The sequence below is a fragment of the Phocoena sinus genome, chromosome 5 (genome assembly GCF_008692025.1).
Source record: "Phocoena sinus isolate mPhoSin1 chromosome 5, mPhoSin1.pri, whole genome shotgun sequence".
Classification (NCBI taxonomy): Eukaryota; Metazoa; Chordata; class Mammalia; order Artiodactyla; family Phocoenidae; genus Phocoena; species Phocoena sinus.
In genome coordinates, this window is record NC_045767.1 from 19,421,694 (window position 1) to 19,445,471 (window position 23,778).

Consider the following 23,778-nt stretch of genomic DNA (forward strand, 5'->3'; position numbering starts at 1 on the left):
CAATAATAAGTATTTGCTGATCATTCATATAAACTCTTAGCACACGAGGAATAAAAGTAACTTATCTTGACCTGATAAAAATAACCCAGCAAAAGCCTACAGCAAACATCATATTCACTGGTGAAATATTAATTCCCTTAAAAAATATGAGTAAAACAAGGATGCCAACAGTACTCCTTTTACTGAACTTGGTAGTAGAGACATAGTAAGATAAGAAAAATAAAAAGGCATAAAGACTGGAAAGGAAGAAACAAAAGTATTATTTGCACATGGTATGAATATCTACTTAGGAAACTCCACAGAATCTTATTAGCAATAATAAAAATAGCTTAATATGGTTGCTGAGTATAAGATTAACATCAAGTGCATTTGTACATACCACCACTGGTTTAAAGTGCTATTTATAAAATATACCATTTGTAATAACAACAATAACATAAGGTGTCTAGGTATCTAAGTAAATAAACATATCTTGCAACAGATAAACAAAAACCTTAAGTTGAAAAATTTTAAACTTTATAGAAAAACATTGAAGAAGATCTAAAGAAACAGAGAAACAGACATATGCAGGAATAAGAAGGTTAAATACTATGTCAGTTCTCAAAATCAATATTTTTAGTTCTCCCCCAAGTAAATCTATAGATTCAACTCAATTTCTAAAATAATCCAAACAGGCTTTTTCAGGGAACTTGGCAAACTGATTCTAAAATGTATCTGAAGGAGCAAATAAACAAAAATAACCAGGACAACTTCTAAAAAAAGGAAAAGTCAAGTATCAGTATGACACTGGTGCAAACACGCCACTGAGGCACAATAGAGATCTCTGAAATAGACCCCCATATACATAAACACTTAACAGATGATAAAGTTGGATTATCTATCACTGAGAAAAAGAACAGATTAGTCAATAAATCATGCTGAAATAACTGGTTATGCATACTACTCCATACCAAACTAAAGAAAAAACCAGTCAATTCCTTACAGATTAGGAACTTAAATGTGAAAAGCAAAACTTCAAAATGTTTAACAGTAAATATGAGAGAATCTTCTCATGATCCTGGGAACAGAAGGACATAAAAATTTATATTTTTATGTCTTCTTCAAGACATAAAAATACACAATAAAACAAGAAAATATTAATTCAGTTACATTAAAATTAAGAGTATATGTTGATCAAAAGACCAAAAAGTGAAATAAGCCTCTGACTGGGTGACAATATATATTGAACATATAACATCAAAGGTTAAATATACAAAACATACAAAGAATTTCTGTGAACCAAGAAAAATACAAATGACTCAATGGTCAAATGGACAGAAAACAAACAAGAACCATCAACAGGTGTTTCATATAAGAAAACATATAAGGACCCCTTAATCATATTTAAAAATTCAGCTCCATTAATAACTACAGAAACATAAATTAAAGTACAATGAGATACCATTCCACATTTACCAGACAAGCAATAATTTTAAAGTCGATAATACCAAGTGTTGACAAAGATGCAGAACAGTGGGAACTCCAATCTAGTACTGATAGGAGGTTAAAAACTGGTGGACACAAACACTAAGGAAAACAGTTTTATATTTCCTAGTAAAGTTGAAGATGCATTTACCCTATAATCTAGCTGTATCACTCCTAAGTACATATCCTTGAGAAACTCTTGCACATATGTACCAGAAGATGTGTATGAGAACAAATGTAATAGCAAAAAAATAGAATGAGGCAAAGGTCCATCAATAGCAGAATAGATAAATAAATTATGATATAACCACTTAACGGACTACTATATTTCACTGAAAAATGAATGAACCAAAGATACATGGATGAATATAAATAAATCAAAGAAAATGTGCAACAAAAAAATTCCAAGTTAAAATATACATTAGTGGGGCTTCCCCGGTGGCGCAGTGATTGAGAGTCCGCCTGCCGATGCAGGGGACACGGGTTCGTGCCCCGGTCCGGGAAGATCCCACATGCCGCGGAGCGGCTGGGCCCGTGAGCCACGGCCGCTGAGCTTGCGCGTCGGGAGCCTGTGCTCCGCAACGGGAGAGGCCACAACGGTGGGAGGCCCGCGTACCGCAAAAAAAAAAAAAAAAAAAAAAATATACATTAGTGGGACTGCACATGAATAAAGTTTAAAACAGGCTACAACAAAATTGGTCATTTATAAGTATATGTCTATGTAATAAAACTATAAAGAAAAGCAAAGGAATGGATAACACAAAATTCATGATAGTGATTATTAACCAAGCACTCATGGGGACTATTATCTGATAGTAATAATATTCATTGAAGGAGCCTTCAAAGTACTGGTAATGTTTTAATTCTTAGGATGTGTAATCGGTGGGTGAGTTTACAGTTCTATAAACTGTGTGAATGTAACTGATATACTTTTGTATACATGATACATTTCAGAATAAAAATACAACAGCAAAGTGCTTTTGGAGAGGATATATAAGGATCACAAAATCTTATAAAAGTAGCTATTTTGAAGAAGTCAAATAACCTCTGATTTAAGCTAAATGTACTCAACGTGAAAATAAACCAAGTTATTCAGGCTATAAGAACCTAACAATGTAGAAATGTATTCAACTTGTAGAAATGTATTCAACTTGTAGAAATGTATTCAATTCAAGTTTAAGTTGGAAATGGTTTCTAAAGAGTGGATAACTCTAAAGAGTTCAAATGAAAGCAGGGTCCATGCTGGTCATTCAAGGAAGTGTATTGCTATTTTTACTTGACTGAATGAAAAGCATCGTTAATGAAATTTAAAAGTGTTTTGATTAAAATTATTTAAATTTTCATAAAAAATCTATAAAACTAAATTTGTTTCACCAAAATATTACTAATTTCTTAAACCAGTCATAAATTTTAAGAATGAATTCAAACTTCAATGTTACCTGTCATTCCATGACTTCTCATTCTTCCCATCTTGTATTCTGCTTTCAGAGATGGTAAAAGTGCTGCTCCAATGGCTATACCATCTAACATGGTGCTGAATTTAAGGACAATAGGCTTCTTCTCTAAACCTTCTGGTAGCTGAGGAAATTCATTTGTTTCAATAGGAGTTTGACTAACACTTGTTGGGGTTTTTTCAGAAGGTAGGGGGGTTGCAATATCTTCTTTTACAGGCTGTGGGCTATAGAGCAAAACAAAAAAGTTTAAAAAAGACAATTAGAACAGCTACTAATAAAATTTTAATTGTATAAAAATAAAAATTGTATAAAATTGGTATTCTCAATGTAAAAGAGCAAAAATAAACTATGAACAGATGTTTTCTTTCTAATACCAGGTCATATTAAGACTTCCTCAGAACAGCCATTGAAAAATGATGATCTAGAAAAGTAAACAAGATGAAGTAATAACAATATAAACTGAACGTTACACTGCCAAGGCCATTCACATCATTAATGTGAAACTGGAGGTTTTCTGATTCCAAATTCCATGACTTAACCATTGTGCACTCTACTGTTGATTGTTAATACTATTACTATTACTAGCACTATTAATAATAACACCAACACCAACAACAGCAGTAATTATTTGAGTGCTTACTATGTGCCAGGTACTATTCTTATTGCTTTGTGTATTTCATATAATTTATTTATCTCACAAAACCCTTTGATTAGGTACCATTATCTCCATTTTACAAATGAAGTATAGCGAGAAAGTGGTGAAATCAGTTTTGAACTCAGTCAATCTGACTCTAGAGTCTTTTTGTTTTTAACTACTCCACTCCACTGCCAATACATTCTAATAAGGAAAAATTCCTTAGGGTATTTTATAACTAAGGCTCATGTACACATTCTGGATTCCATATTCCAGAGACAGGAGAAACATGTTTAAATTATTACTACTTAGTCAACCAGACATGAATTAATATTACATCAGAATTAAAGATCTAGATAGGACAACTGGAAAAATCACTGCTTTAAGACACTGTCAAAATACACACTAGTGTTTTTCTACCTTACAGGTTAGGAAAAAGGAAACATAACAAGACAAATTTTTACCTTTTACTTATATTTTTATTAGTTATTAATTAGCTATAACTTTGGAGACCAGGAAGAAAGCTTGGCAATGCAGACCCAGGGAATAAAGGTTACTGTGCAAAGGCCCCATTTACTGCCTTTTAAAATATTTAAATGGTATATTCAAATCCAGCCTTGAACCATGTACAATAATCTCACATAGAGGTCAGCACAAAACCACGCATGGGACATAAATGGCCACTGCAACTTTATAAATCTATGCACTCACAAATTTCAGTGAGTTCAAAGTAAAGAAATATTGCTACAATCCTAGAATTTGCCTTTTATTAGTAACACGTTATAATGTCCACTAATCTCTAGGATCTCTTAAGCTTTACTGACGCAATATGAACGACTCGCAATTGCATTTGTGACATAGTACTTTAATAATATCCAGAATACGATTCTCCCACAATCATGTTTAGCTACTTTTCACCTGCCCCACTATCCATAATAGTCACTACTTAGATGTAACCTTCTGTCTTCCTCCAAACTATTGTTAACACAGCAAAGAATGACATGAAATACTATATAGAATCACAGATCTTGAATAAATAACTTACACTGTAGAAGGTTGTCTGATGAGATCTGAGATCTGCTTAGATAGCTGGTGAGAACTTCGAACCATCATGCTGTGTAAGGTGGCAGGGTGCTGGGGAATGTTGATGCTGATAGCTCCTACTTTGAACACCGCGGCATTGTTAGTCTTCAACCCCCTCTGGGCACTGTAGAGGGCTTGGGACTTGGCAATACTACATTTCACTACAGTTCTATTAAAAGAGAAGGAGGATCATTAAAATATGGCCAAGTAAAGAGAAATTCTGAAAAAGTATATTGAGAGCAAGACAAATGTTTTTAAATCATTCAATGAAGTAAATTACAAGATTTTTCATGCATTTAAATCACACTAAAGAAATAATGTTTTCTAAAAATATGGACATACATTTTATACTGTTTGTACTGAATATTATTCTGTTTAATAAAGAGTTTACAGAAGAATGTATGTATGTGCTTACATGGAAGAGAATACACTGACATATTACACATATACAACACACAAAATCCCATTTTGATTTTTTTCCCCATTCAGAACTCCGTTTTTCTTCAACATATTTTAGGCATCTGTATAACCACTAAGAAAATACAAACAGTGAAAATTAAAAGAAAAGAAACAAACACTCACTATACTTCTTAAAATCTAATCAGCCAAAGAAACTAACCTAACAATCATCCAATATATTAAAAGAAATCAATGAGAAGGAAGAAATTTAACTTGCATTTTCCATTTTTATTTTCAGTGAGTAGCAAAGAAATGATAGAAGTCCAATTCATAATGAGTAACTACTACTTAATTAAAAATTGGTAAGCTTTACTGGTACAGATATAAAATAGAAATACTGTCTTTCTTGATTTCTTGTTCTTTCTTTCCAGTGCCTAGAACAGTGCTTTAAACATAGTAGACACTCACTGAATTTTGTGAAATGAATGAGCAGAAAGAAGTACAGCAGAAGAATGACTCAATACAACTGTGGAATTCCACAGATATCACGTGATAAATCATGTATGTAAAAGCCATGATGAAGCAGTCTTGACACACACAGTGGAAAGGTTCATGTCAATGAACTGCACCACTAAAGGCCCAGTAGTAAAAGGAAAGCTTTTAACATATATGTTATCTTTCAAATGAGCAAAGAATGCCTGACAACAGATTTAGCAAAACACACAAAATGCAAATTTCATGTTAACTACATGTCAGTTCACACACATTTATCTCTACTTAGGCTACAGAGGATTCACCGAGAATTTATTTACAGTCTCAAGGACCTAAGGAATCATCCATTCATTACATTTAACTTCTATTAGAATAAACCTCGAGAAGCGTAACAGTGGTTCTATTAGAAGTTTTGATTATTTACAGATAGTGAAGTCCAGGTATTATACAAAATTCAAAAATGATTACTAGAGAACTATATTTGCTTTCTTCTTCAAAGGAAACTATTTCTCAAAGACTATCACTGACTAGAAAAAGAAAAAAGTAATCTATGGAATTGTTCTAGCTAGCATGAATATAGATTCTAGGATGCTGACTAGTTCCTGAATTTTGAATCTTAACTATTTTAATAAATAAAGCTACTATTTATCATCAATGAGATTCCATTTTAAATTCAATTTCATCATGAGCCAGAACACTCAGATGGTGCTAAAATGCAAAGGGCTTTCTAGTAGTGAACAGTATTCACCTACTGAATGAAACTAAGCATACATTTACAAAGAAGTCTTGTTATCATGACAGTCAAGAAATTCTACACCTGTCTTACTATTTTACCTTTATAATCTATAGAAGTCTGCTTAAATATTACTTGTGATTATATAAGCACATACACAATCCTTGATTTTCAATTATACACCAAATGTCAGAATAGAGAGCTATGGGGCTGACTGCTCTCCTACTGTAGATCCTACTGTGGTATTTCCAGTGGAAATTTTGATGTTAAGGACTTCAGGGGCTCTGTGTTGCCCAACTCCAGAGGGCACCATCACACTGTAGGCTATGTAAATGATGCCCATGACTACAGTGTGAGTAATGTACCTTGGAGCTAGACAACAGGATAGTCCTACACTGATCAAACTGAGACAGACACTGTAGAGGATGTCTGATTAACTCTTGTACATGTTAAAGATGTAAGGAGACCCAGAATGAGGAATTAAACAATTTACAAGCTGCCAGTATGAATTATCTATTCATAATTTCAGATTTATCTGTTCATAATTATATATTCATATATTATCTATTTTAATTCTTAAAAGAGCTGTCACTTAATCTAGATCAAAAAACATGTAGCATATATAAGACTTTTACACAGGAAAGAAGTGGTCAAAGTCTTTTTAAAGAGAAGACTATAAAAACTTGTAGCATGCCAGGCATGCCTCATATATGTAAAAAGTTCACGGCAAGTGACCAAGAAGCTCGGCTCAAGAATTCATTGGCAGTGGTGGGAGGGCAGATCCACTGTGAGCCTGTTATAACCACCACAGTGCCTAATCAGGCAAGGACTTTTCCACATCTTCTTTTTCTTCCCGTGTCCAGGCCACAGGGCCTTTAAAGTAGGCCAGCCATCCTTGTAGTGCCGGTTGAGAGTTTGAGGATTTACTTTGGGGCCTCATTATCGCTACTCTATCTCCACCCCTACCCCACCTCCTTGATCTTGCAGGCCCAGACTTTAAAGGCAGGAAAAGGAGGTAAACTAATTTATGTACCCTGACCCATGCTGCCTGCCTCAGTTCAGTTTTGCCTGGAAATCTTTACAATGTGGACAGAGAGTGTTGGGATCACGTGTAATTCAGTTAACTATTAAAAATCATTGGAGCTTTCTTTCCCATTTGGCAATTGTACCTTACGTGTTAACTCTCTCAGCAGGAAGGCCTAAAAAAGGAGGGAGTGGTCCTATAAGTGATATTATGACAGGAACTACCTCTCACTTGCTTACTGTTCCATCTCTGAAACCTAACACAGTGTGCAGGCCATAATATGCAACCTAATAACCTAATTAGTTGAGTGGATAAAGATGTGATCTTCAGCCATTAAATAGTATCCTCTCTAAAGTCATACAGTATTGATTTTTTTTTTATTATACATCCAGAGAACTCAGTGATAAAAAAGAGAGAAACAATAAATCTTCTCCAGCTACTACAACTACTAAAGTGGAATTAGCTATTTTTTTATACCTGTTGTTATTAATGATGATATTAATATGGAAGAGTGGCTTCCAAAAATAATCAATTTTCTAATTTAATATTAGTGCATTTATTCTTTTTTAGTACTTCCAGTTGGCTGATGAAGTGACATAGATCACAGATAATCCCAACAAAGGGTTGCTGATTGATGATGTTTTGACTATGGCCTGTTATCAATACACAATGAAACAAATCTCACCAGGTATTGATAATCTTACCAGCCTGGAACAAAATATGCAGATTCATCTATTTATTCAGCATACTGAAATTTTATAGAAAAGGTTGAAAGAGAATATCCATCCTAAGTAACATACTAAACTGTCATGGTGGTAAGACTCATGTGACAAGTATTTAAATATATCACTACCACAAAATATCAGATATACACAGGCCAAATCAAGCCCGTCAAAATACAAAAGGATACACAGTAAAAGCCATACATAAAAGCTGACAATAGAGCAGTGAACTCTCTCCATCTTAAAGACAGAATTATTATTTCATATATTATTCATATTCATAATTTCATATATTAGTGTTTTAATAATTAGTTTTGAAAATTTGTGAAAGCTCATTTGCAAAGTTAAAAATTTTAGCTTCTATTATCACATCAAATGTTAACAAGGGTTTGTAACAGGACTTTAAAAAGCACAAAGCAACACACAACTACAGTGTTACAATCTTTCAACAATAAAACAATGTATGAATTACCAAAAAGGTAGTCCTTACCTGTGTATTTTCCTTGAAAATCAGTAAACTTTAATCTATAAAAGGATCTATATTAAAGCTACAAAATAATAACTACATACTTTCACAGCCATGCAGATAATCTAAATATTTTATCTTTAAAACTATTCAATACTATGTTAATCACAAAGTCCATGAAAAAGAATAATAATGACATACAGAAACTCTTGTTTGGCTGTGCTTGTAGGAGATGTAGGAAAATCCTCCAGTCTACAGATGAAGATTCAAGAGAAAGCAGGAAAACAAAAAGGAAGCAAATAAACATTCATGCATAAATTAGTGACAACATGAGCAATCATTTGGAAAGCTTTTATTTCCCATTTTTAAAATTTTCAAGAAAATTTTCGACTATTTTTTAAAAATTCCATTTCCTTTTCATTGAAACTGGAAGTGAAAAGCCAAAGAATAAATCCAGAAAGTCTTAACACTACTAGAGTTTGGCAGTAATTAATGACTTTTATTTTTTTAATGAAAAAGTTAAGGGATCTTGGCTTGAGATTTTCTTAAAGGCAAGAATTATCAACTAATACTTTTTAAAAAATCAATTTTATAAATATGTTTGGTTCAAGAGGATAGAGTAAATAAAACCCACGAGACATCTAAAGAAATTTGTTGTACTTTTTTTTTTTTTTTTTGCGGTACGCGGGCCTCTCACTGTTGTGGCCTCTCCCGCTGCGGAGCACAGGCTCCGGACGCGCAGGCTCAGCGGCCATGGCTCACGGGCCCAGCCGCTCCGCGGCATGCGGGATCTTCCCGGACCGGGGCACAAACCCGTGTCCCCTGCATCGGCAGGTGGACTCTCAACCACTGCGCCACCAGGGAAGCCCTGTTGTACTTTTTTGAATAGGTCAAAGTGACCATGATACTTTAAATTTAGACTCAACAAAGGAATCATGAAACCCAAAGTCTGTGGTGACTTCGTGCAGTAGCATCATAGTGAGGGAGAAGGTGCCGAGGTTCAGGTATCTCTTCTTACTGACCGTATGACTTTAAGCCTTTTAGGAAAACACTTTGATATTTCTGAATCTCGATTTATTGTTCTGTAAAGTGGGGATAAAACACCCCAGTTAACAGGACTGTGGTGAGGATTAAATAAAATAATGTATAGGAGGCTCCTGGTCCATGATAGATAACTCCTTTAGACTGTAATTATTACATAATAATACCCTTCTCCTCCCATACTGAATGATCAGAAAAGATCTTGTCTCACAACTACTGGAATTTCCTGGTCTTTAGAAAGACTGCTTAGGAAATGTGATCTGGACCATTTAGGCAGCTGTAATGAAATATACTCTTTGGTTCTAGATATACAGGTCCAAACTGCCTCAGCAAGACTTAGACATCCATTTCATCCATCCATTTTATGTTCCCCAAGACAGTCATCACATTACCCATGTTTGAAATGTTATGAATAGACCTGTAATGAGTCAAATTACAACTAATATTTAATATTTATAGCATTGAACCAAATCCTCTATTTAGTCAGTATTTAGCATGATAGATGCTTTAAGGGACAATAGTAGGACATTAACTAGTTATAATATTAAGAATGAGCAAATCCTCAAAATCTGATCTAAATTATCAAAATACATTTTGTAGTTATAGCATAAAAGTGCTCCACTGAAAGGAAGTTAGGAATGAAGTTTTATACTCCCAAGTGTATGAGCAAAGTCAACGGTTAAATGTATTGACAACCAAATAGTGATCTAAGTATCATGTATAAAGGTAATCATTATCAGAACAGTTTTGGACAGTTCCACAAATAGAACAGATAAAGAAAAGGTGAGAGCAAAAGTCAAAAGAAAAGCAATATGGAATGGTATACTCACTACAGAAAGCTTACCTATACTATTAGAAGGGTCTCATAGGCTTTATTGTTAAATTCTTTAAATGAAAAAATGGTAAGATAAAGTTTGGAAACCCAGCATGAATATGGGTAATGATTAGTTGGGATAAAATCAAGAGACAGTCTATATTCTCTGACTATAATTTTGTTTTAAATACTTAACTATTTGAATTATGTGAGCTTCTGCATCTCATATGTTTAACTGAAATTTGTACTGTAATCATCTTTCCTGTCACACAATCTTAACATGTCCCAGGAGTCCGTTTTTCAGGGTGGAGGGGTGGCAGTAGGCCAATTTCAGAGAAGAAATAAGTTTTCTGAGAACATTTTCATTTGTGATGTTCTTAGTGACAGAATCACAGTGTCTGGCAACATTAAGTAATATAAATCTCAAAACTTAGTAGGTACGGGATTCATCCAATGAATTTTAAGTTTCCTGTCAAACTATAACAAACAAGTTTAAGAGAATAGTAAAAAAACACCACACTTACTGTATATTTGGTGTAATCCCTTCAAGCAGCACAATATTGACCCCACCAATATGAGCAGTGGCACATGTCTCAGTCATCTTTTGATGTAGAACATCTTAAAATGTGAAAAAAAAAGTGTATGAATTCTGGAAATAGAGTGGCACTTCATATTAAAATGTCATTTTATTCATAATACGTTCAATGACAAAAGATAACTTTAAAGGTACAATGAAATTTAAACTATTTCCAAACGACTTTTTAAAAAATTTCCTTGAAGGTTTTTATTTCTATGCATTCACATATACATATGTATTATACGTCAAAACTGGAATGATGCTGAATATGTAGTTTAACATGCTATTCATGCACTAAAGAGCCTAATGACATTAAACAGCCTAAGGACATTTTAAATCTCAGAAGTAAAACTTGGCACAAGAATTTTAAAAACGTTAAGAATAAGAAAAAGAAACTATATACATGAGCACTCTTGATCCATATAAACGGGAAGTTCCATTCTCTGAAGAAAAATTGCCAAGTAGGAATTTGTGAGACATGGCACTGGCTTTCTTCAGAAAAAACGCGCCCCAGGGTTAGAATGTCACCTGCCTTTCATTTTTTCCTTCAGTGTGAAACTGCCGTGGATCCTCTTCAGCTCTGACTCCATGGTTAGCCCACCGATGTCGGCCTCCAGGTGCGTGCGGCTCACCATGCCAACCCCAAATACTATTAGAGTGACGTGCTGAGGCTCAGCAGTTGCCACGCTGCGCTTCCTCTGCGTCCTAGTCAAACTGTTCCTGTCTTGTTCATTCTCAAACACAACTTTACACGTTGGCTCTGTAGGGCTCCGGACTCCTTTAAGTGAACAGAAATATATAGGTTTAGACGTGAAAACTGCAAAATGGAAGGACATCAACTGCCCTTTCTTTCCTGCACATTCCAAACTGGCTCTCTTTGTCCTCTTCCCCACCAAAATGATTTCTTAAATTTTTCAACATTTTCCCATGGTCATATTTGAAAATAAATAGTACAGTCAGGTGTTTGAAAGCAGGTCTGTGTGAATTCTTTAGGAGCACACTGTGTAAGGGTTAGGAAGGATGGGAAAAAGGGGTAGCAGAATATCTGATCGCCATCACTATTTTCTCTCCTTGGGTGACTGCCAATTTCTGTGCATTTCAATGATCCAATTATAACATTAAGAAAACATGATGAATAAACTTGTCTTTTTTAGTATTATTGATATTCTAAACAGAAAATTTTTTAAATGTGAAAATAGCCATTACCTGCTGGTCCAAATGTTTCTGAAGATTTTTCCAGTATTCCTGTTGGATCAGAGATAAGTGAATAGAAGTTAAGCAGTTTATACATATTCTGCCAGCACTCAGCTGAAGGCTCACTTTGTTCTGACACTGTAATTGAGTCAGAGTCATCCATATGGATAGTCATATGATCCACCACGTCTTTTGAACCTTTCCTAGACACTTTTGAAGTTCTTCTTTCAGACCTTCCTAAGGAATTTTTGTTTCGAGACTCCTTTTTGTTGTTCTCATTGTTGGTCCGTTTGTTCTTTGCATTATTTACTCTATTGCCACCATTAAGACTTCCTCTAGAACTGCGGCTGAAGTCAGAGGAGCGAAAATCCCGATGTTTCCTGGTTTTGAAGGTAGGCGTTGGAGAAGCTGACCCAGCTGTATATCTGCTAAGTTTAATGTCAGTCTGAGTCGCTTTGATGTCATCTATCATCGTACTAAATTGATGAATAAGACGAACTAAAGCCATATCTACATGCTGGCTTATTGACTGACAGGAAATAGTAAAGTTGCAGTGAAAGGTATTGTAATAACGCTTGTTGAGATCATGAAAAGAAAGAGCACTGGTAGAGTTCTGAGGGGTGCACACAGACTTTTCCATTACAACAGCGCTGATGCTAAAGGTTTCCAACATCAATGCTGGTTTGAACTCAAGTGGAGGAAGATTCACATGGCCTTGCCTAAAAATGGAAAAAATGAAAAAAGAAAATGACAAGGTTTTATTTCTTTTTTCCCAGAACCACACAATCTTTATTAACTTGTTAGCAAAATAATCTCCAAGGTGAAGAATAAGCCATTTAACTGATTTTAAGTAAGAGATCAAGTAGAATAAGTTTTTCCAACTTTTTCATAAGTTGGAAACTGGGCCTTAAGTCTTCCTTCTTGATCTTACTCTATAACTAGTCAAAATCAGACTTAATTAATGTTTTCAGTGAAATGATAAAATAATTTTTCTTGCCATCTGATGGCACACCCCAATGGTCTTAGAATTTAAAGTCAATAGTAGGTCAACTAGAACATTTTCCTTAACCATCCTCTACTCTTCTGTTAAATATATGGTTTATATATTTAATTTCATCACATTTTATATATTTTGATTTGCTATTTGAAATGAAACCCTGCTGGCATATTTTGCCAAGTTGAAAGTGCTAAGAAAAGCAACTGAAACAAAAATGAGAAATGCACACAGACTTAAAACCTCTATAAAAGTTGTTTTGGCAAATCCTCTGCATATCTAAAAATTTTCAGGTAGAAATATTATAGACAATTTTAATATTAAAAAGTCAAAATATCTCAGATTTTCATAAATCAACTACTAATAACAATAAACCTCAAGCACCAAAATTTTAAAAAGATATTTTCCCCTCTGCTTCCATGTAAAATATGAATGTGTAGTCACATAGGTTAAATTAAACATAGGATTCTTTTCTATTGGGAGAAAAAAACCCCTCCAAGGTTCTTTGATATTTTCAATTTGACTTAAAGAATTTATAATTAGAGACTAATAATTCCTTAATGAATACTAGTATTTCTTATTTAATAAGAAAAATTCCACTCTGTGGTATAATTCAAGAAAATGTACAAGCTTAGAGTAAGCCTATAATCGATGCTAAGTGTGCAATCAGAGAAGGAAAAATCAGATTTTGAGAATTAGAAGATATAGAAGAGAGACTCAAAAGAGATTAAAATAATCCAAAACTACAAAAACAAGAACTGAAAACATGTAAGCGAGGCAAAAAAGTCTTAAACAGAGGAGATTCAAGTAAAAGGGGGAAGAAATCTCGCTACATAATGAAGCAGTCATTTAAGGCAAAAGCAGCCACACGGGTAAAGTTAAAATTAAATATTTATTAAGCCCCTAACATGTTCAACTATCTTGACTGGAGACAGCAAAGATATAAGGAAACCAATATTTATGAGGACATACTACATGCCAGGACTTATGCTAAATGATTTAATAACTGTTCTGGCTTTATGGTCTAGGAAAGTTATACATGTTTATATAAGAAATTATAACCCAATAGTAAGGCACAATAATTAGTAGAATGAACAATGTGCTACAAAAAAAGCCAGACAAGACTAAAATTAATGACCAGGAAAAGTGTACTGTGACCAAAGTTTCCTAATAAATAAGATCTAAGGTGGAGTTACAGGAGATCTGAGAAATAAAAGCTAACCATGGTCTAGTAATAAGAATGTAGAACACTCAGAGGTGGTATGATAGTAGAAAAATTAAAAGGAATGTTAGGTTCAGCTAGACTAAAGACAGTAAGTTCAAAGTCACTCAAAGAATTTGGGAACATAAGAAGGAAAGTGTGGTCAGATGAAGGTCTGGTCTGTAGCAGTATTATATGGCATTTAGCAGGCCAATAAGTAGGCTGTAAATATAATCTAATATCTATAATCATATTATATATAATTATGCATAACCTAATTATATCTGATGATACATATACTATATGTGTGTATAATCCACTTTTATATATACACATATATTTTTACATATTAATATATATTTATATGTATGTATATATTTACATGAAAGTAGGCTACTGCAAATAGAAATACAAATTTAACTCAGGACTTTAAACTCTAATCCAGGAGTGTAAGCAGATATTAATGTTTTGGTGTCTGGATTTGATGATTCCAATGTGAATGGATGCAATTACCATGGTTTATAGTTAAATAACACCAGACCCCAACAGCATGGTTCAAATTTTAACTAAAATTTACTGCATAAAGTATAAACTTGCTGCTAGCTCTTCAGTCCACAAATCACTACATAAATAATAGACATACATCATGATCACTGACCAACCACATTACTTCTGTCAAAGTCTGTCAGTGATTGGTCAGTGCACATTTGTTTTTCATTTCATGCACAAACAGTAAAGCATGTAGTTATATTGCCTCCTTGTGATAAACCCACATGACATTTTACAAAAGTGGTTAAGTAAAAGGGAACTGGACAGCAAAGATGAAAATGAAGCAAAATAAGATTGTAGTGATGAAATTCAATAAAAAGTAAATGGAAAGTTGCAGGGTTTAAAATCAACATACAAAAATCTGTAGTTTCTATATGCTTACAATGAGCTAGTGGAAAGAGAAATTAAGAAAACAATCCCATTTACAATCAAAACCAAAATAATAAAATACCTAGGGATACATTTAACCAAGGAGGTAAAAGACCTGTATACCAAAAACCATAAGACATTGTTGAAAGAAACTGAAGACACAAATAAATAGCAAGATATTCTGTGCTCATGAACTAGAAGAATTAACATTGTTAAAATGCCCATATCACCTAAAGCAATCTACAGATTCAACTCAATCCTTATCAAAATCACAAGGACAGTTTTCACAGAAAGAGAACAAAAAATGTATATGGAACCACAAAAGACTCTGAATAGCTAAAGCAATCCTGAGAAAAAAAAAAACAAAGCTGGAGGTATCATGCTCCCTGATTCTGAACTATATTACAAAGTTAAATTAATCAAAACAGCCTGGTATTGGCAGAAAAACATACACAGATCAATGAAACAGAATTGAAAGCCCAGAAATAAACCCACACATATAAGCACAATTAACTTATGACAAAGGAGCAAAAAACAAACAATGAAGAAGGATAGTCTCTTCAATAAATGGTGTTGGAAAAACTGGGCAGTCATATGCAAAAAAAAAAAGAAAGAAAGAAACTAGACCACTGTCTCACATCATACACAAAAATCAACTCAAAATGGCTTAAAGATTTGAATGTAAGACCTGAAATCAGAAAACTCCTGAAAGAAAACTTAAGCACTATGCTTTCTGATATTGGTCTTTGCAAGATTTTTCTGATATGCCTCCTCAGGCAAGGGAACAAAAGTAAAAATAAACAAATGGAACTACACCTAAATGAAAAGCTTCTGCACAGGGTAGGAAGCCATCAACAAAAGGAAAAGACAACCTATTGAATGGGAGAAGATACTTGCAAATGATATACCTGATAAGGGGTTAATATCCAAAAAATACATAAAGAGCTCATACAACTCAATTTAAAAAATGATTAAAAATGGGCAGAGTATCTAAATAGATTATTTTTCCAAAGAAGACATATAGATGGCCAACAGGTGTATGAAAAGATTTTCAACATCGCTAATTATTAGAGAAATACAAATCAAAACCATGATGAGATATCACCTCATGTCTGTTAGAATAGCTATCATCAAAAAGTAAGAAATAACAAGTGTGGGCAAGGATGTGGAGAAAGGGAATCTTCATACACTGTTGGTGGGAATATAAACTGGTGTACCACTATTGAATACAGTATAGAAATTCCTCCAAAAATTAAGATTAGAACTACCTTATGATCCAGCTTTCCTACTTCTGGGTATTTATCCAAATAATACAAAAACACTAATTCTAAAAGATATATTCACCCCTATATTCATCATGGCATTATTTACAATGGCCAAGATATGAAAACAACCTAAGTGCCCATCAGTGGATGAATGGACACAGAATACTACTCGGCATAAAAAAAGATGAAATATTGCTGTCTGCAGCAACATGGATGGAACTTGAGGGCATTATGCTAAGTGAAATAAGTCAAACAGAGACATACCGTATGATTTCACTTACATGTGGAATACAAAAAACAAATAATAAAATAAATAAACCAAACCAAACAAAAACAAACACCCAGATACAGAGAACAGAGTAGTGGTTACCAGAGGGGAAGGGGCTCAGGTAAGGGAGGGGAGAGCAAAATGGGTAAAGGAGATCAAACGCATGGTAACAAAAGGAAACCAAACGTTTGGCAGCGAGCATGCTGCAGTGTATACAGAAGTAGAAATGTAATGCTGTACATGTGAAACTTATATAATGTTATAAATCAATGTTACCTCAATAAAAAATAAAGTTTAAAAAAGTAAATGGAGTTATAGAAGAAAACAACTGAGTATGAAAACGTTGACACTTCCACTGCTCTAGAAACTCTAGATATGCAGCTAGAGGACCTCAGAGAAGGCAAACTTACTAGCATAAAGAGGAAGTGGTCATGGCAAAAAGGATGAAGGTATCCCAGAGAAAGTGATGTTGGCAAAAACCTTTCTAGTAAAAAGAACTAGTGAAGATATTTCATGACACTGAAAGTGCAAAGGTAAAATGTTGAAAACTGCTGAGAATGGCGTATGACATTTGCTAAGGCACAGAAAAGATGCTCATTCTGTGTTGTAAGTTACATGATGATAAGAAGGTAAGGACTATACAAACTACCCTTTGACAAGTTTTTAAGAAAGAAATAAAACACCTTAATTCTCAATGTTTCTAAGGTTTTAAATTGTATGTACAAAATATTAGTTTTACTATATTTTTCATTTTCCTATACATTTATAATAAACAGTAAGAGACTTTTTAATATTTTGATAAACATTTTTCCAGGTCACAAAACAAAGGTAATTTTCCCCATTAATCTTTATAATCATTAAGGTCACTTCTGCAGTGTTTCAGCTTTCATGGTCATTGTTAATGGTACCACACTATTGTGAAAAGCAAGTCCATACTCTCAGCATGACTTCTACTCTGTTCCTAATAGAAAATACTACCTGCTACAAGTCAACTCAGAAAGGAGGTTAGGAGGAAGTTCTAAGAATAATATATAAAATTACAATCCATAAGATCATAAAAATTAAACTACTGCAACAGTAAATAAAGTGTATTTATCAACATAAGTGCTTTGGCTGACCCTCATACATGTACTAACATCTTACAAAAATATGCCTAAAAATAGGCCTCATAACCTACTGATAAAATCAACAGGTTTTTAAGGAAATGTGGCTACTGTTTCTGTTAAATGGAAGTTATCTTCTCATTAGGCTATTAAAATTACTACCGCATTAGCACTTGAAGAAAGCAAAGTTAAAAAAACAGGTATTGTAACTTTTGTACAAAATTTTACATAAAAACAATCATAATGTAAGACACCTTCTTGCTCTTTTGCCTTTTCTCTCTTTGGCTGTGTCTGAATCAACAATATCTGCTCTAAGGCAGTCCAAAGTTCCTGAAAATGAGAGGTGTTCTCCAAAGTACATTCGGTAGCAGAGAGGCATTGCATCCTGTGACTGGATCCCTGTATGACTCAGAAGAGGTTTGAAAACAACCTAAAAGACATAATACATTTATATTACCTCAACTTAACAATTCATCATTTACTGTGGCTTTTTTCTTACACTCTACCTAAGTACATATTAACTGTAGTGTGATGGGGAAAAAAAAGGCCTTGTATAATAAATATAGCTCTAATTTTACTTAAAACTTAACAGTATTTTTGAGCACCTACTATGTGCCACTCATCTTCAAATTAATCATAAGGACAAAGATGCCTTGATCCTACTTAAGTGAAAGTACAAGGTAAATAAAATTGTGAATTAGTTTAAATCATTCTACTTCTTACTTTTAAAAAAGGCTTGAATATCTACTGTGTTTCCATAACAATATGCTATAAAAGGTTCACAAAAGAGTCTATCAATTTCCTGTGTTAATATAAAAACATTTCATATGTTATATTTTTAATATCTGGTCTATTTTTAAGTGGTATCACTTGGTTGCAAAATAACATTTTCTGACAAAGAACTTCCTTTACGTTTTAAGTATCATATATTCTATGGAAATATTAATACATCACTCTGGTTAAATCTCTAGTTAACTGAACTTCATAGTTACTAAGAGGTAACCCAAATAGAAGCAACTATATGTGTGCAATAGTAGATCACTATAATCTTTCTGACTACTCCTTCTCTGCTGCGCGGTTCCTTTTCCTCCTTCCACATCCTAAATATAGATGCTATCTATCCGGTGCTTTCCTTAACCCCCTACTAACTCTTTCACCACACATTCTCACTTAGTGATCTTTTCCTGAAGCTTAAAAAATCTATCAAAATGGAGAAATGCCATTTATGCAATGAAACTCAAGTCTGCACTTTCACTTGTCTCTACATCATCTCATTTGTTTGTGCTTGGGAAAACAAGCTACCCTCGTGAAAGCATGGAGGCCTAGAATGAGAGAATTCAAACAATTCACCCCTCACTGGAAACTTAGGAAGTATTTTTCTCTCCCTTATATATCTGCTTGGCATATGCTTTCTTGGGGTTACTCTTTCTTAGATTTGCTCTTTCATCCTAATGGAAACATTCTTCCCTCTTTAAGGTTCAAACCATCCTCCACCTTTCCTAATCTTTGTTATCTACTTATGCCCCTTAGTTAATCCTGCAAACCCACCTGGTATTTTGGTTCTTTTCTTTTCCATCCCAGTTTATCATTCTGAATGGCTTCTTTGGCCATGCAGATAACTCAACCAATGCTTTAGTTCCAAAGTTATGTGACTTCCTTTCCCCCCTCCATAATCTGGCCTTAAACTCCTTTTCAGCAACTTCCAAGACTGTGTATTACATTTCATCACCTCATTTTTCTTGCTACATATGCTTTGGATCAATCCTCTTCTATTCCTATAGCTGGGCTACTAAGGACACAAGAGGTTCTAAATAACTAGACCGTCAGCACTATTAGGCAATCCTTCTGGGGGTCTGGTGGGCTCTCTTTCACATTCACTCCAACCTTTCCATATATCTAAATCACCTTACACAGTTTTTTATTGTATTACTTAATATTAATGTCTCTGGTAGATTTTAGAGTCTTACATGTAAAATAGTATAGTTGTCTCTAAAAATGTGTATTGGATGCTAATAAATACAATGAATGTATATACAGGCCAAAATAGACATAAAAAATATTTCTTTTCTCTCTCTCTCTTTTAATAAAAAGTGAAAGAATCCCTAAAAACGACTCCAATGTATTAGAGAAGTAAATCTCAAGAAAGTTTAAAAGTGCCTGACACATTTCTTAACATAAATCACTTCCTATTGTGAGAGAAAGTTGAGGCTATCAATTTGCAAACTTACCTGTACGGTTATGAACTGTCCTTATTGCCTTCCCAAACATTCTCAGGGGAAAAAGTACTTTTTATGTCAAAAAGTATCTCTCTCTATAAATGACTCTAAATTCCAACACTTCTCATCCCTCCCTGAATCCTTCTCTATCAGTTTACCCTCCTTTCCTTTTTTTTTTTTTGATCAGAACCTTCCTAATTCCTCCTAAGTAAAAAATATGCTCGAGTCTCTTTCATCCTGAAAAAAATAACACCTCTTAATATCCATATCCCACTCTCCCACCTGCCTTCTGGTCAAACTAGAAAGTACATTTCAAAGGATTTTGTTCTCTACTCCCTACATTTAGTCAATTAAATAAGATCTCCACAATATTTCTCCTTTACCTATCAAAGCCATAACCATCTAAGCTAACAGCTTCATTACCACTTGTGTGAACTATTTCATTAACTTATCTTTTCACTTCTAGTTTCTCTACTTCAATCCATTTAACACATTGCTACTCATATAGCATTTCCACATGTACAGTTCCAGGCACTTTACTCCTCTGCTCTAAAATCTTCAATGCCTCCCCACTGCTCGCTCAAGTCTTCACATAGCACTAAAGACTATAGGAAATGATGAGATTTAACTTTCTAGTCATGTTATTTTGCCAATCTCTATCTCCAAATAACAAAAATGTTGCTATACGAGACAACTAACTATATGCCACTCTTCAGTTTAATGAGTATCTATAGATGCTTAATTTGTATTTATAATTAACCCATGTACTTTTTAAAGGCTCCTCCTTTTTTCATGAAGGCTTTAGGCAGACAGGCAAGGACAAAGATTTTCACTAGAATTCCACAGTGCACATACTTGATGGTTCCAGCTGCTAAGTACTGCTCAATGCGAGGTCACTATAATTAGGGAAAAACAGACTGGCTCACCTGAGCATCAGCAAGCTGTACAGCAGGAAACCCTTGGTTGGCTTCTTCTACACCTACCACATCATCCTGACTAGTGCTATGCTGAGAATGTGTCCCATCCAAAGTATTCTGGTCACTAGACAAGACAGTGTTGAAGTCTGAGGCTGAGGGTATTGTAGGAAGATTGGGTGCAACACCTAAAAGGGCAAGTGTTCAAAAATAAAATCTAAATTACTGGGAAATGAAGACGACATAAAGGGGCACAGCAAAGTAAACTTATGAAACTTGTATTATAATTGTATTATCAGACCATTTAAGTTGAGAAGGGGAAAAAATAGCACTTTCAGGTTATTTTACAGACATGATTTATTAATAGAAAATGAAATTAAACTTTATTTTCAGAATATATCACTCATCCTCATACAGGAAGTATGTATTAGAGCCAGTCACTCCAAAATATAAAACTTTAGGGCTGGAAGATCTTTGAAAAGCATTTGATATCCCATCAGCTTTGCAGTAAGGGACAGAATTATAGACAGTAGCAGGGCTACAAAAAGCAGCTGCAGCAGGACAAAAGCCATAGGCGTCACAGAATCCCACATATAAATTTATTCCCCACTATGCTTTCCCAAGGTGGAACAAAAATGAAATGGCACTATTTCTTTCTTCTGTACTCCCCTTATCCTTTAACTCGCCAGGCAAAGGACCTGTGATAGAGAGGAAATGTTCCTTTCTGGTTCTTTTGAAATTTAAACTCTATGAAGTAGTGAGACTAGCTCCAGAAAAGTGCTGAGAGCTGGTAAAAGCACCATCCTTCTATCTTCTTCAACCAAGGGCCAATACTAAGAATTAGCACGTCTTAGTGCTCTTAAGAGTCACAATTAGGATCAGTTCCAGATTCAAAAGTGGTCCATGCACTGGCAAAAAAAAAGGACTGAGTAAGTAGTCATATATCAACTACTTTTCATAATTTCATATTTTTTGTTTGAAGAAAATTTACAAGTGATCCAATAGCTGTTACACAGATTAATTTCAGCTGCCCTCAGTAACTAGGTTCAAAGGCTACTTCACATATTCTTTTAAAAAATATATACATATTTTTACAATAAAATAATAAATGCATCTAGTGAATTTGGAAAAACAAAAAATAATAGCAAAGAAAAGGAAAGAAAGAGTGGCTCCATTTATGTTACTGGAAATAGCCACCAATATTTCTTTGTGAATCCTTTGCCTGTTTTTCTGCTACTTATAAATATTCCTTTAAAATTAATAAATTTTCCTCATTTGTTTCCCTCCTTGAGGGCAAGAATCTTACTTTATTCCTTTTAGTACTCCTTCAGATTTAATTAAATATTTAAGTAAATATTTAAGCATAAAGAGTATATAGATGCTTGTCATTATGCCTCAGAGGACTCTGGATAAGCTGAAAGTATCTTCTGTATTGTAGGTACATGATGCTGTAATTATACTTTGCATTTTTTCATTTACCTCCTCTTGGTGTTTTGAAAATTAAACCACACACATTAAATGGAAGTTTTAAACTCTTTAAATTATATATAATCTCGCATTTGACATATTTGCCTTTCCACAAGAACACTGAGAGACTGCTTACGACTCTCTCAATTGCAATATTAGCAAAGGCATTTCATAAATGAGCCAATTTCAACTAAACAGTACTTAAACGTTTGAGATTTTTTTTAACTATCCTCTGTAAAACAGGATTTTAACATAACTTCACATGTACCCCTTAGATGGTTAAGTAAAATAATGTGATAGCTCAATACCTGTTGGGAGACTATTGTGTCCTGATTTTGTAACAGGAGATTCTTGCACCACACTTCCTCGATTACCCACAGCATTTGACATCCAATTATAGAAACTCACAGATGATGGTTCAGATAACAAAGGGTGTTCAGATAACATATCAGTGGCCATTGTGTTGCCTGAAAATAAAGTTTTACTGAGTATAGTATTATTTATGTACTAAGGAGCAGAAAATGTGATTTATTTTTTGAAAAGTCAGGTTAAATTATCTGCCTTTTGCATGTCTTTAAACTCACTGCACGATGCTGGTATTTGGATATTAAGGCATTAATAAATAATTTACTGCTATCGTAATGGGAAAAAAATTCACTGCTGGCTGGCCTAGACAGCATTCCACACCATGCCTAGGTTGATAGTAATAGTAAATGTTGCAATTTAAAAATGCAAACTAAGGGCACGAGACACCAACAAGTTATAAGCAGAACAGTTTCCCAAAATACTTTCTCAAAGATAAGGTGTAATACAAAAGACTAGGTATGCAACCAAAGTATATATCTAAATAAACATTAAGTCCTGTTTTTGTTTTCTTAATCTCCCACAGAAGTAAGCTTATAATTGTCAAAACTAAGGATATACCTGTTCTCGTTAGGGAGCTACTTTTCACCGCTGCACTACTTCTTTGAGGGGTCCCTTCCAGGAGGTTGTGCAAGCTTGGGAAGCTTCCAGTCAGGTAGCTGAGTAGGCTCTCCTTCCTTGGACTCTCCTTAACTGGCACGCCTGTACGTCCCACATGCACCGGAGAATCTGTGGCAGTGTCACCACTGGTATAGCTCAGAGAATGATACGGGTGAATGCCCTATAAAAGGAACAACATGGGGCTCTTTCTTATGCACATAAAAATGACTACTGATAACCATGACTACTCACTGTTTTTATTACTAGTTATTGTTTACATTAAAACACCTGTGTCTATCTAAACAGTTTGTGTCTATTAGAATTATGGTGAATCCCAAATGTATGTAATAATGTTTTATAACTCTACAGTAC

At 34.2% G+C, this 23,778-nt stretch overlaps 1 protein-coding gene across 6 annotated transcripts in view; it reads right to left on the bottom strand.

Annotated features, from left to right (window-relative positions):
• KIAA1109 (KIAA1109 ortholog) overlaps positions 1-23,778 on the bottom strand; it is a 209,065-nt gene that overhangs the window by 62,952 nt on the left and 122,335 nt on the right. For 5 of the 6 annotated variants that reach the window (XM_032632288.1, XM_032632285.1, XM_032632284.1 and 2 more), the window contains 10 exons: positions 23,368-23,587; positions 22,752-22,910; positions 20,989-21,164; positions 18,101-18,276; positions 12,110-12,816; positions 11,436-11,681; positions 10,851-10,944; positions 8,673-8,723; positions 4,598-4,804; positions 2,904-3,142 (listed from right to left, as the gene is read on the bottom strand). In XM_032632288.1, the coding sequence (XP_032488179.1) occupies positions 2,904-3,142; positions 4,598-4,804; positions 8,673-8,723; positions 10,851-10,944; positions 11,436-11,681; positions 12,110-12,816; positions 18,101-18,276; positions 20,989-21,164; positions 22,752-22,910; positions 23,368-23,587 (2,275 nt within the window). The remainder of the gene's footprint in view (positions 1-2,903; positions 3,143-4,597; positions 4,805-8,672; positions 8,724-10,850; positions 10,945-11,435; positions 11,682-12,109; positions 12,817-18,100; positions 18,277-20,988; positions 21,165-22,751; positions 22,911-23,367; positions 23,588-23,778) is intronic. The other variant, XM_032632287.1, reaches the window with a different exon arrangement.